The 12439-nt window shown below is 50.7% G+C and overlaps 1 protein-coding gene across 1 annotated transcript; it reads left to right on the top strand.

Moving 5' to 3' along the window:
• Positions 1-130: 130 nt before the first annotated feature.
• Positions 131-12399, top strand: MCM2 (minichromosome maintenance complex component 2; the record flags this gene model as incomplete). Its single annotated transcript, XM_009572844.1, has 15 exons — positions 131-318; positions 1104-1279; positions 1949-2212; positions 3242-3461; positions 3743-3950; positions 4678-4812; positions 5017-5208; positions 6340-6433; positions 6963-7213; positions 7466-7592; positions 7800-7912; positions 8049-8291; positions 9087-9269; positions 10269-10424; positions 11332-12399. Coding segments are annotated over 15 exons (2661 nt in total), but the record flags the coding sequence as incomplete, so codon positions are not given.
• Positions 12400-12439: the final 40 nt, after the last annotated feature.

Here is a 12439-nt window from a genome sequence, read left to right as displayed (position 1 = left end):
CCCTCATTGCAGAGGCTCCTGGAAGCACTGATTCCCCTCTCCCCCTTCTGCCCCTACGGCCCGGTGCCCGGGAGGAGGGTGCCCCGGCCCCCCCGCCCTCACCCTCTCCCTCTCCCTCCGGTCCTTGCAGGACTCCTCCGAGTCGCAGGCGGCGGCCACCAGCCCCCTGCGCAGCTCACGTCGGGGCGATGCCTTCACGTCCAGCCCCGGCCGGGACCTGCCTCCCTTCGAGGATGAGTCCGAAGGGCTCTTGGGGACCGAGGGGCTCCCCGAAGAGGAGGAAGAAGGAGAAGAGCTCATCGGGGAAGGGATGGAAAGGTAAGGAAACCGGTGGGGCCAGCTTCTGGGGTGTTGTGTCTGGGGCCCCTGCGCAGCTCACGTCGGGGCGATGCCTTCACGTCCAGCCCCGGCCGGGACCTGCCTCCCTTCGAGGATGAGTCCGAAGGGCTCTTGGGGACCGAGGGGCTCCCCGAAGAGGAGGAAGAAGGAGAAGAGCTCATCGGGGAAGGGATGGAAAGGTAAGGAAACCGGTGGGGCCAGCTTCTGGGGTGTTGTGTCTGGGGACGGGGTTTTGCAAGCAGGACGTCAGTGCAGCCAGTGACATGGAGGGGGGCTCTCAGCCATGGTGGGGTCCCTCTGCTGTGCTGGTAGCTGGGGTGAGGGGGCCGAAGAGCTGCTGGACAGTGGAGCAAGGTCAGGGCATGGTGTCATTTGAGTCCTGGAAGAACTGAGCAAATTGCAAGCTGGGAGCTGCCATCATGATCCAGTGTGCGTAAACCAGGGTCTTCCTGGATGCGTGATGTGCATCCAGCTCAGCTCCTTACTCCTGCAGGTGTAAATTTTAACGTTTTTTTTACTCAGCCAGGCCTGCTGGCAAGCTGGTGAACTTTACAGTACAAAGGCTTGAATGCTGGCATTCATAACCATGGTGCTGGAGCCCTTTGTGCTGCAGGGCATCTTCTGTTGTGAAGTGCCTTCCTGCTCAACATGGTCTGTCTTGCTGCAGAACAACTGTCCTGATACCTACCCAGCAGTAGCCAGAGAAGGGCTGGAGAAACGCTTTCTGGAACCTGGCGTGATTCAATGCTATGTGTATGTGCTAGGGACTACCGCCCCATCCCCGAGCTGGATGTCTATGAAGCAGAGGGCCTGGCCTTGGACGATGAAGATGTGGAGGAGCTGACTGCCAGCCAGCGGGAAGCCGCAGAGCGAGTAATGAGGCAGCGAGACCGTGAGCTGGAGCAGGGCATGGGCCGCATGAGGAGGGGGCTGCTTTACGGTAGGTGGAGATGAGCTGTACCAAGTGGGCTGCTGATCTCCATGTGGTTGATTGTAAGCCAGCCCTTGTGGGAGAGCTGGACTCTCACCCTCAGAGTAGCAGGGAGGTCCAGATTTCACTGGAGCTCCCAGTGTATTTGGGCTCTTAGTGAAATCCTTGGCTGTGGGCTTTGCTGGACTCCCCAGTGCATGGTCCCTTTGATTTGGGCTTCCTAAGAGCTCATTTGGTGTGTGCTTCTGGTTACATGTTTGCTGCTGAAACAAAGTCAGGATCCTGGGCCTATATCAAGGGTTTGGGATTCTACTGAGCGTATGCTGTGGAGTTTGTTGCTGTTGGTGTTCCTATAGAGACTTTTGTGGGCTGGATGGGAGGGCCTTTGATGCACTTGGAAGCCCATTCCTTGGCCTTCCTCTCTCAGCACATTAATGGACATGACTGTGCTGTTGCATACAAATCATCTTATTCACCCCCATAAAGTCTTTAGCTACGTTGTGGAAGATGTAGGAGCCAGGCTAAAACTGGATTTAGACTGGGCCTGGGATGGTTCTTGGTTTGTATCCCAAGCTCCAACCTCTTTGCTACCACAGCCCGTGCAATCCAACCATGACTAATCCAAAGAGTGGGAATGGGAATCCCAACTCTTTAACAATTTTTCCTCCCAACCTTTAGACAGTGATGATGAAGACGAAGACCGTCCTTCACGGAAGAGGCGGCTGGCAGAACGGGCTGCCGATGGCATGGAAGAGGAGGATGAAGACATGATTGAGAGCATTGAGAATCTGGAAGACATGAAAGGGCATTCGGTGAGGGAGTGGGTTTCCATGGCAGCTCCCCGGCTTGAGATCTACCACCGCTTCAAGAACTTCTTGAAGACCCATGTAGATGACCATGGGCACAATGTCTTCAAGGAGAGGATCAGCGACATGTGCAAAGGTAGAGCTGGGTGATTAGAGGCTCTCTCCTCTTTATGTGGGTCACGGTACTTGGCAGTGATCCAGTCCATAGGTGGATTTTTTCTGCCTGCCCTGTTTGTCCCAGACACTGAGTCAACACGTTAAGAAACTCGGATGCTGATGGAGATAAATGAGTAATGGAAACATGTCTACTATCTTCTTTGATTCTGGCTGACTAATTAGAAGGCCCCTGGCATCTGCTACTCATTAATATTCATATCGTAGAAATGCTAGCAAAAGAAGTATGTGGAGCAGCAGACAGTGGTCTGCAAGCTTGTGATCTGAAAGAGACAACAATTGCTTGCTGTCTGTGCCAGTTACTTTCTCACACTGGAAACTGGATTATCCAGCGAGGGGACACAAATAGACCTTGTGACTTTGAAAATCATGTCAGTGCTGCAGCCTTGTATTCTGACTAGGCACTGCCAGAAGCAGCAATCACTAAGGCTGTCACTGATAAATTTTAAAAGCAAAAATTGTCACATCTAGGAACAGCTCATGTAACTGCAGTTGTTCGTATTTCTTCTTTATATTGAGGCAGAAGCTCCAGAAGCTGGAGTAGTGGATCAGGGTCAGTGTTACACAGCTGGGAAATAAAAGGCATTTGTCCTGTCCCTTTCCAGGAACAAAAGACACAGAAGGTGTTTGCCAGCCATTCAGCATAGTTGTCTCTCCTATTAGCTTCTGTTTCCTGGAGGTCTGTGGGAGAGTTGTGTGTTGGGCTGAGGCTTTTGAGTCTCAGGAGCACTGAGCCTGGGAAGTATCTGTGCTGAACCAGAGAGGAACAATCACAAGTGTGGTACTGCTGAAGAATTTGTCAAAGAAATAAATTAAAAAGAGTTTTCCACCCATCTTCAAATTGTTGACCTCTAAACATTTTTCAGGGAAGGTGCAGACATCTGCAAACTGCAGCCTGCACGATACAGGCTTGTCTGTTCTGGCTATCTTTTGCAGAGTCCTTAAGGAGTGAGCAGGTTGAAAATACAATTCACTCCATCTTTTTCTTAAGAGAACAGAGAGAGTCTGGTGGTGAACTACGAGGATCTGGCAGCCCAGGAACATGTCCTTGCCTACTTTCTGCCTGAGGCCCCAGCTGAAATGCTGAAGATCTTTGATGAAGCAGCCAAGGAAGTGGTGTTGGCCATGTACCCCAAATATGATCGTATTGCTCAGGAGATCCACGTCCGTATCTCACACCTCCCTCTGGTGGAAGAGTTGCGGTCTCTCAGGTAAGCAGCAGAATTACAAGCAGTGGCTATGGGGCCTGCGGCAGGCTTTGGGGTGCTTATCTGCTAGCTAAACCTCTGGATAAGTCCAACAGGATGACTGAGCTTATTACAGAAAAAAGGTCGTATTAAGGATGAACTTTCAGTGTCCCCAAGGTAAAACACAAACCTTGGTAGAAAACTCCTACTGATGACTGTTTCTTACTAAGCCTTCGGGAGTTGTGCCTTGTAGCAAGAGTATTTCTGTGCCCTGCAGGCATCCAGATCTCTCTGTCTTTCCTCAGGCAACTGCACTTGAATCAGTTGATCCGCACCAGTGGAGTGGTGACAAGTTGCACAGGGGTCCTGCCTCAGCTCAGCATGGTCAAATACAACTGCAGCAAGTGCAGCTTCATCCTGGGACCCTTTTTCCAGTCCCAGAACCAGGAGGTGAAACCCGGTTCCTGTCCAGAATGTCAGTCTCTTGGCCCCTTTGAAATCAATATGGAAGAGGTAAGAGATGTGCTTGCCTGGATGGGGCTGTCTGCTCGTGCTGCCCAGGCTGCTACACTGCCTGTCCCTCCCAGCTCGGCCTTGGCTCCCACCCTTTGAACAGACTTGGTGCTGGGAGAGGGGTCTACTGCTATATCAAGGGGTCTGTGAAGACAGATCTTTTCTATTTGAGCTCTTCACCTGAATCTGCCCAATTTAGCAGCCATTTACTGCCTCAATGTAAGTTTTTGGGCTGAATCTTTTGCCACAATCATCTCTGTGGTACACGGTTACCTATCCATATTATAGAAATGCAGACACAGACTGTCCAGCTCTCCTCCTTCCCAAGTTAGGTCAGTATTTCCTGATCTGCCAGCTAAGGAAACTAGAGGACAGTAGCAAAATCATTGATGTGGAGCTTCTGACTTTCATTCTTTGCTTTGATATCTTTAACCATCACAAGTGGATGTGATCCTCCTCTCAGGAACTGGTCCGGTATTTGGGTGGACAAACACTGTGGAGGCTGAAACACCGTGGTGAGACGTGGCAAAGTCCTTTTCTGTCCCCATTGTTGTCTATCACACCCTGGAATTGCTCCTCACAACCTCCATCCTCCCATGCCCATAGTTTTCTAACCAAAGTATAGTAAATCTTTGAAAGGACCTTCTCTGGTGAGGTGCCTTTGAAAAGCATCATCCGTGCTGATGCCCGCCAGACTTGCTGGGTAACTTTTATTTTGTTGCTGCAGACAGTCTATCAGAACTATCAGCGCATCAAAATCCAGGAGAGCCCTGGGAAGGTAGCTGCCGGCAGGCTGCCCCGCTCCAAGGATGCCATTCTCCTTGCTGATCTGGTTGACAGCTGCAAGCCGGGGGATGAGATTGTGAGTACATTGTTGAACTCAAGTATGGGGCGAGCGCAGCATTTTTAAACTCTGACAATGACATCACGTAAACATCCATGGGGATGTGGGGAGGGATTGTCCTCATATGCGTTTGGGCAGCTACTTTTGAGACTGGTATCTTAAAATGGAGAGGGGGCTGTTTTGTCCTGTGCAGGCACTGACATACCATCTCCTCGTTCCCAGGAGCTAACAGGGATCTACCACAACAACTATGACGGCTCCTTGAACACTGCCAACGGGTTCCCAGTGTTCGCAACTGTGATCCTGGCCAACCACATCGCCAAGAAGGACAACAAGCTGGCTGTTGGAGAACTGACTGATGAAGATGTGAAAGTGATTGTGGGTCTGTCCAAGGATGAGCAAATTGGGGAGAAGGTGCGTCAGCCTCAGACATCCCTTCTTTTCCTGTTGATAGCTTGCCATCACGTGGCAGCTGGATCAGAAAGTGATGAAACGTGTCAGCTGGCTAAACAGTGGTTAAAGAAACTTTTAGAAATCCCAGTTCCCTCTGAATGGTCCTCTGGTCTTTTGTAGCTCTCAGACAGCTGTTGGTGAGAATGAGTTATAGAAGGGAAGTAAATAAGAAACTTTCTTTGTACTTTTGAGGGTCAAACTTTCCGTTTCTCCTCTTCCTTCTCTGAGCCTTCCACATCACAACAGGGCTGGAAGACAGGTGAGAGACACTCAGACACTGCTTCTATCTGATCATTGTTTTCTCTCCCCGTATCTTGAAAGCAAAGCGGGGGAAGTGTTCTGGGGGCCAATGCTTGCGTCTCCAATCCCCTTAAGGGGATGTTATTACTTAACTTAAGCTGTGGTAGAGATCTTAGCTTTGCTTCTCTCTGCATACTGAGACCTGTATCCAATACTTGAAAGAACAAAGCTCCTAGACTGGTGCATGTTCAACCTCACTTGGGTCAGGTTTAAGCTCTGTAATAGGGGGACTTCACTCTGTTGCCTTGGTCATGCTGTTTTTATATTGACTACTGTTCCCAGTGGGTGGAGCAGCTTCAGTTGAGGCAGGACCATTTTAACGTCAGTAGTCTTCAGCATCAGGCTGTTATCAGAATACCTTTTGAGAAAATAAGCCGGTTGTTCATAATATTTGACCATGATGACAATTCATGTGCGGCATAGCCCATCCAACTACTATCATGTGCAGTGAGTAAGTCTCAAATCAAGGTCTACAGCTTTGCAACAGCTGATAACAGCCACTGCAGTGTGTTTTGTGTATAACAGGAGTATGGAGGCAGTGACAGCAGCTTCCAGCGCCAGACTACACAATCTGCCATGCCCCAACAGCACCATTTTTGTGAAGCACTTTTAGGGGACTCTGGGTGGGTAGTTATCTTTGAAAAAGCCCCCACACCATGGATAATAAAAGACTTTTCAAAGATAGCAGTGTTGTAAGGGTAACCGTAGATACAGCCCCTTGCTGATTTTCATGCCAAATTCTGCCCAGACTGGGAAATGGTATTCCCTGGACAGCTCTGGTTTTCCTTTCAGATTTTTGCCAGCATTGCACCATCTATTTATGGGCATGAAGATATCAAGAGGGGCTTGGCTTTAGCGCTCTTCGGTGGAGAGCCCAAAAACCCAGGTGAGTGTCACTTTTGTCACTTGGGGCTGCTTCACTCAGCTGAAAGCAAATGGATCTGGGTTTGTCTGTGCTGTTGCAATGAGAGTGGTTAGAGTTGTCTGTGTGTCTTGCTGACAGATGAGGTAACAGACTGAGGGATGTCTTGTGATGGAAGTGCTGCTTTTATCACGCTGAAAAGTCTGGTGTGACAGTAGAAATGCTAAGACTGAAAACAGCTCCTGCTGCAAACCTGGGCAAGTTTTTATCCCTCCTCTAGGAGGTCGTGTTTGATGCCCCTTCAGAGGTTTGACCTTTTGGTGTCCTGATTTGTTATCATCTCCTTCTTAGAAGGATGTGTTCAGCAAGGTTAGGAATGCTGTTTTACACATGTGACCACGTCCGAAGCTGACTTCCTTTTTCCTTCAGCTTCCCTGTAAAGTGGTTTCCCTGCCTACCCTTTGCCTTCCCTTCAGCTTTGTGGTGTTCAGGGCAGGGTTGCTATCAAGCCATGCACTCAGCTGCTAACATGTCTCTCCCATTACTGTTGTAGGTGGCAAACACAAAGTCCGTGGTGACATCAACGTACTTCTGTGTGGAGACCCCGGTACTGCAAAATCACAGTTTCTTAAATACATAGAGAAGGCATCTAGCAGAGCAGTCTTCACCACTGGCCAGGGTGCTTCTGCTGTGGGCCTCACAGCCTATGTCCAGAGGCACCCGGTCAGCAAGGAGTGGACTTTGGAGGCAGGAGCCCTCGTGCTGGCTGACAGAGGTGTCTGCCTGATCGATGAATTTGACAAGGTGAGGCCTAGCTTCATCTCTGTGAGAAGGATTAGCTGTGGAGGGACTGGCTGTAACCTCTGCAGTGAGGAGACACTATAACTCATGGTGCCATCTCCCAGCTGACCGAGACTCCTGCAGTTTGCTTAGGCCCTTACTGGTCCATAGTGCAGTTTGCTACTTTTTCAGAGCATCAGGAGCTGATTCCCCCTGGTGTGTTGGGCAATGGGTACAGACATAGATTCAGTTTAAGTCATTCTTGCTTTCTCATAGATGAATGATCAAGATAGGACCAGTATCCATGAAGCCATGGAGCAGCAAAGCATTTCCATCTCCAAAGCGGGCATTGTCACGTCCTTGCAAGCCCGCTGCACCGTTATTGCTGCTGCTAATCCCATAGGTAAGTGCTGAGAGACCACAGGACCACCTCAGGCCTCCAGCATAAGTTCTGCTGTCATGAGAACTGTGGCGCAGCTTCCCCTCCCTCTGCCTGGTTTCTCTAGATCAAGCGAGCAGTAAAGTCTCTTTGTGCAGGAGGTCTATGCTTGCTTCAAAGCTTCAGCCCTGGAGCCTGCGTTTGACTTTGAGGTTTGTCTCTGTGATCTAGGTGGGCGATACGACCCATCGTTAACTTTCTCGGAGAACGTAGACCTGACAGAGCCCATCATCTCTCGGTTCGATGTCCTGTGTGTGGTCAGAGACACAGTGGACCCTGTGCAGGTAGAAGCTGTGCTATGAATCTGAGCTTGTGATGGGCTTCTGATGCTGCTGTTGGGATGCTCAGCTGCAGTTGCCCACTGGGTTTTGCTATCCAGTGAGTGTCTTCAGTGTCTGTTGGTCGACTGCTCTGTTTTAGGATGAAATGCTTGCCCGGTTCGTTGTTGGCAGCCATGTCAAGCACCACCCAGGTAGCAAGGAGGCAGTGAATGGGGACGCCAATGAGGTCATTCTTCCCAACACATACGGGGTTGAACCCATTCCCCAGGAGATCCTGAGGAAATACATCATTTATGCCAAGGAGAAGGTCCATCCCAAACTCAACCAGATGGACCAGGACAAGGTGGCCCGGATGTACAGTGACCTCAGGAAAGAGTCTATGGTGAGAATACTGAGGAAAGGGGGGAAGAAGTGTGTATCTAGACTGCAAATCAGCCCGAGACTGCTCCGGCATATGTTGATGCATTCTTGCCATTCCCGTTACAAAAGTCTGTGCCACTGTTTTGTGAGAGACAGGCAGATCCTGCACTGTCTGCTGAACAGATGATTCTTCATCTAAATGCAGAGTCTTGCCTGTTAGTGATCTGTGGGCTGATGGACTGGACACACGTACTAGTGCCTGCCATGGCAAAGTCCTCTTGTTGTCACCCAGTCTGGCAGGCCCACAGGAGATGTTTGCATTTGCTCAGACCCGTATGCTCCTGGTACATTACAGGGAGCCGTTCTGTGTAGAAATGCCCTTCTCTTTCATCTGTGTGATCTCTTGGGCTTGGTCCGTGCGCTCCAAGTGGAAGAGGAATTCGTTGAGGTCAGAGGGAGATTTTTGGAGCTTGGGAAAACTATATCTTTTCTTTTGCAATTGGCTTTTTGTTTCTTTAACTCCTCCTAAAAGTTGCTGGAGGTAACTGGGGGTTGGTGTTCCTGGAAAGGCACTGACCAATGGCAGAGAGGGACCCCACATAGCATCCCCTCGCACCCTGCTGAATTAAAACACTGAGCCTCTACCACTCTGTGCAGAACGTGCCAGCAGGTGGCAGAGCCTCCTTAGCCTGAGAGTCCTCAAAGGTCCAGGAGCAGCTCCCTGCACTGTGAAGTAGGTCCTGGGCCAGAAGCCACCTGTTTTGCCCCATGTCTTTTATCCTGCCGTAAGGAGTTGCTTCCTCCTCTCCCCCCTTAGGCAACCGGCAGCATCCCCATCACAGTGCGTCACATTGAGTCCATGATCCGGATGGCCGAGGCTCATGCCCGCATGCACCTGCGGGACTATGTGGTGGAGGATGACGTCAACATGGCCATCCGAGTGATGCTGGAGAGCTTCATCGACACGCAGAAGTTCAGCGTTATGCGGAGCATGCGCAAGGTGGGCACTGGCTGTGCCAAGGGCCATAGCTGCGCCTCGGACCCCGTGGGTTTGACTGCAGCCTCCTTGCACTGCCCTGGCTGCAGAAAAAGACCCTTCCAGGCTCTGCAGGGGTCTGTCCAGCAGAGTCAGGCACTGAGCCCATGTAAATGGAGTACTGTGAGTCTGAAGGCACTGCTATGTGACTGCCCTTCGTTAGTCTGTGGTGGGGCAATGTTTTTATTGGGACTGAGAAGGAAGTGTGCCCCAAGCCTCTGTATCGAAAGCACTGCCATGTCTCTCTTCTTTTTTGATGCCTTCCCTGCTATTTTGGCACAGGACTCCCACTGCTGCTGCTGCCAGGTCATCAAGCCCGAGCAGGGAGTTAGTTTCTTCACGTTTTTTCTAGGGCTCCTCAGGGGGCAGTTAACCACAGGGCAGCACTCACTGTGGTTTAGTGCACAGTCTGCCCTTTTCTCTGAGTGGCAGGGGCTGGCTCCGAACAGCTCTTGGCTGGCCACAGCCTGGCATTTATCCACTCCCGAGTGTCTGCCCTCAGTCTGGACGACTCGTGGCCTCCCTCTTCGTCTGCAAACAGCCAGCCAAGTGTGAGTGTCTGCTGGAGAGGTGCAGGGCAGCCTGGGTTAAGGGAAGCTGCTCTATACCTTCCCCAGGGCCAGCCCTCCCACGGCTGCTTCCCCAGCGGGCAGCACACCTCCACAGCAGTGCACCGCCAGCCCCTGTGAGGCTCCAGGGCCCCTCCAGAGATTTTTAGTAGGTGTAAGAGCAGCTGGCAGAGGAGTGTCGTGGCTGTCAAAGGGCTGTGTTTTAACTGCATGTGCGGGTGGCAGCTTGGCAAGGCCAAACTCCCTTAAGAGACGCTAAGGGCACAGGTGACAGCGGTGTCATTTGGTTCCCCTTGTGCTCTGTGGGAGGAGGGGGTTGGTTGGTGTTGGGCACGGGGACCACAGCGCATCACTCAGTTCATGACCCTCTTGCTGATCTTATCCTCCCTCCCAGACGTTCTCCCGCTACCTTTCATTCAAGCGAGATAACAATGAGCTGCTGCTGTTCATCCTGAAGCAGCTGGTTGCAGAGCAGGTGATGTACCAGAGAAACCGCTATGGGGCCCAGCAAGACACCATAGAAGTCCCAGAGAAGGACCTGGTGGATAAGGTATGAGGCTTATTGTAACAAGCCTTCTCTGGGGTTGGTTCCTGCTGTCTCTCTGCAGCCTGAGAACCAGAGGTGTTCTCAGACTTGTAACTTCCCTTCATGAGTTACGGTACCAGAAGAAAACTGGTGTTAGTTTAACCCAGAATCAGGGCTGTCTCATCTATCTCTGCTCCTCTCTTCTCTGGGAAGGCCAAATTCTTCCCCCTCAGTTCTCATGCACCCCCATAAAGCTTTGGGATTGGAGTGGTAAATCCTGCAGTACGGCTGGTGCTTTGCTGGTGAATGAGAAGACGAGTTCCCTGGCACCTGCATTTGAAGAAGCAATGAGCAGAAAAATCTCTCTTCCTATGAACTTTCCCAATCCCTCCTGAGACTCACCCTCCTCTTCCTTAATGCATCCACATCCTGGTCCAGGAGCTGTGCTCCTGACTCTGCCTTTCTGTGCGAAGTACTGACCTTGCTTGGCACTAAAGCAGTATTTGATTCCCGGGTTGCTGCTTTTCTGCTCCTTGCATCAAATGTGCAGAGTAACTGCTTCCAGAGCCACGGCTTGGTGCTGCCGGTGTGACCACCGCCAGTCAGAGGTCTCCTGCAAAACTGTCTTTCACTGGGTGAGGTATTAGGGGCTTTTGGATAATAGTTACGTTCTAGCTCTAGTGGAAATAAAAGGACAAGCCAAGAGCAGGGAGATGCTGAGACAGCATCCTCTCTTGCTCAGCTCAGCTCTGCCAATGCTCCTTCCTCCTGACCTGCAGTCTCCCCTGCTGCTGCAGTTCTGATTCCTGCTTAGCAGAGCAGAGATTGCTGACTGTCAAATTTTATGTGTCCTCTGCTATGGAAAACCACATGGTTCTTACTTTTTTTAAACAAACATTTACCTCTCTCCCCTTCCTCCTCCTCCTCCCAGGCTCGGCAGATCAACATCCACAACCTCTCTGCCTTCTATGACAGTGAAGTGTTCAAGATGAACAGGTTCAGCCGGGATGTGAAACGTAAGCTGATTGTCCAGCAGTTCTGAAGCTGGTAGTGGGGTTTGCCATGTGCTCCTGTGAGATGAGACCTCCGTCTTGCAGCCCTCCCAGAAACGCTACAGAGATCATGATCCAGAGGGATTAAGCTGCACATTCTCATGCTTGGTTTGTGCCTTATGGATTAAGGGAGTGCTGAGCTGCTGAAGACCTTGTAAATAGAACAGAATTAAGTAGTTGAATGCCCAGCCAAGTCTGTTTAGCATCTTCGTTCACTGTTTTTGCCTTGTAGCTAAGCACAACAGGGAGAGAATTGCTGGCCACATAGATGGCATGCTTGCTGTTTGTTTGTCGCTAGTTGTTATGGGCTCATCTGCAGGAGAGACTGAGTGGGAGTATTCGAAAAGCATTTGTCTGCCTTATCCACGCCCCTTGGATTGCAAGCACCCTCAGGGATTCTCTTTTCCCATCTCTGGCGACTGTGCAGCCTGCTGGGTGATAATTGAGACTGCTTTCAACTCTCCATGAACCAGCCAGCCTCTCAGTTCCAGGCCTTTGTGCTTGACACTTGACATTTCCCCAGGTGCCCACGTGGGTTGACCTTGTGCTTGGTTTCTGCAAGGGGGGGGCAGAGGAAGATGAGAACTGAAATCAAACATAACTATTTCTAATATTAGTGGAGATCTGTATGGGCAATGAAAGCTCCTTCAGTACATGCTGGGGCAGTGTCCAGAAGCCTTAGGGAAGGGGCTTCCCCTGCCTTACTGGGTGTCACCTCTGTGCAGCTGTCAGCAGATGTGAGTTTGTGGCTGGATCAAAGTGCTGACACCTAAACTGAACATCATCTCTCACACCCATTTGTTGAGGGTGAAGTACTCATGGTGCTGGTTTTGGGAGTAGCAGTGGAGGAGTCTTGCGCTGAGGGTGTTCAGGGAGGACAGGATGGGCTCAGTGTTAACATGCAATTTTCTTACTGTGTGCGTTTTGAATACATTTGTTTTTCAATACTTTTGTGTTTCCTCCTCTTTTGGGAACTCCTGCAGCCAT

The sequence above is a fragment of the Fulmarus glacialis genome, unplaced genomic scaffold (genome assembly GCF_000690835.1).
Source record: "Fulmarus glacialis isolate BGI_N327 unplaced genomic scaffold, ASM69083v1 scaffold7202, whole genome shotgun sequence".
Lineage (NCBI taxonomy): Eukaryota > Metazoa > Chordata > Aves > Procellariiformes > Procellariidae > Fulmarus > Fulmarus glacialis.
Note: the sequence above shows the minus strand (reverse complement) of the source record. Positions and strands in the feature narration are given on the sequence as shown.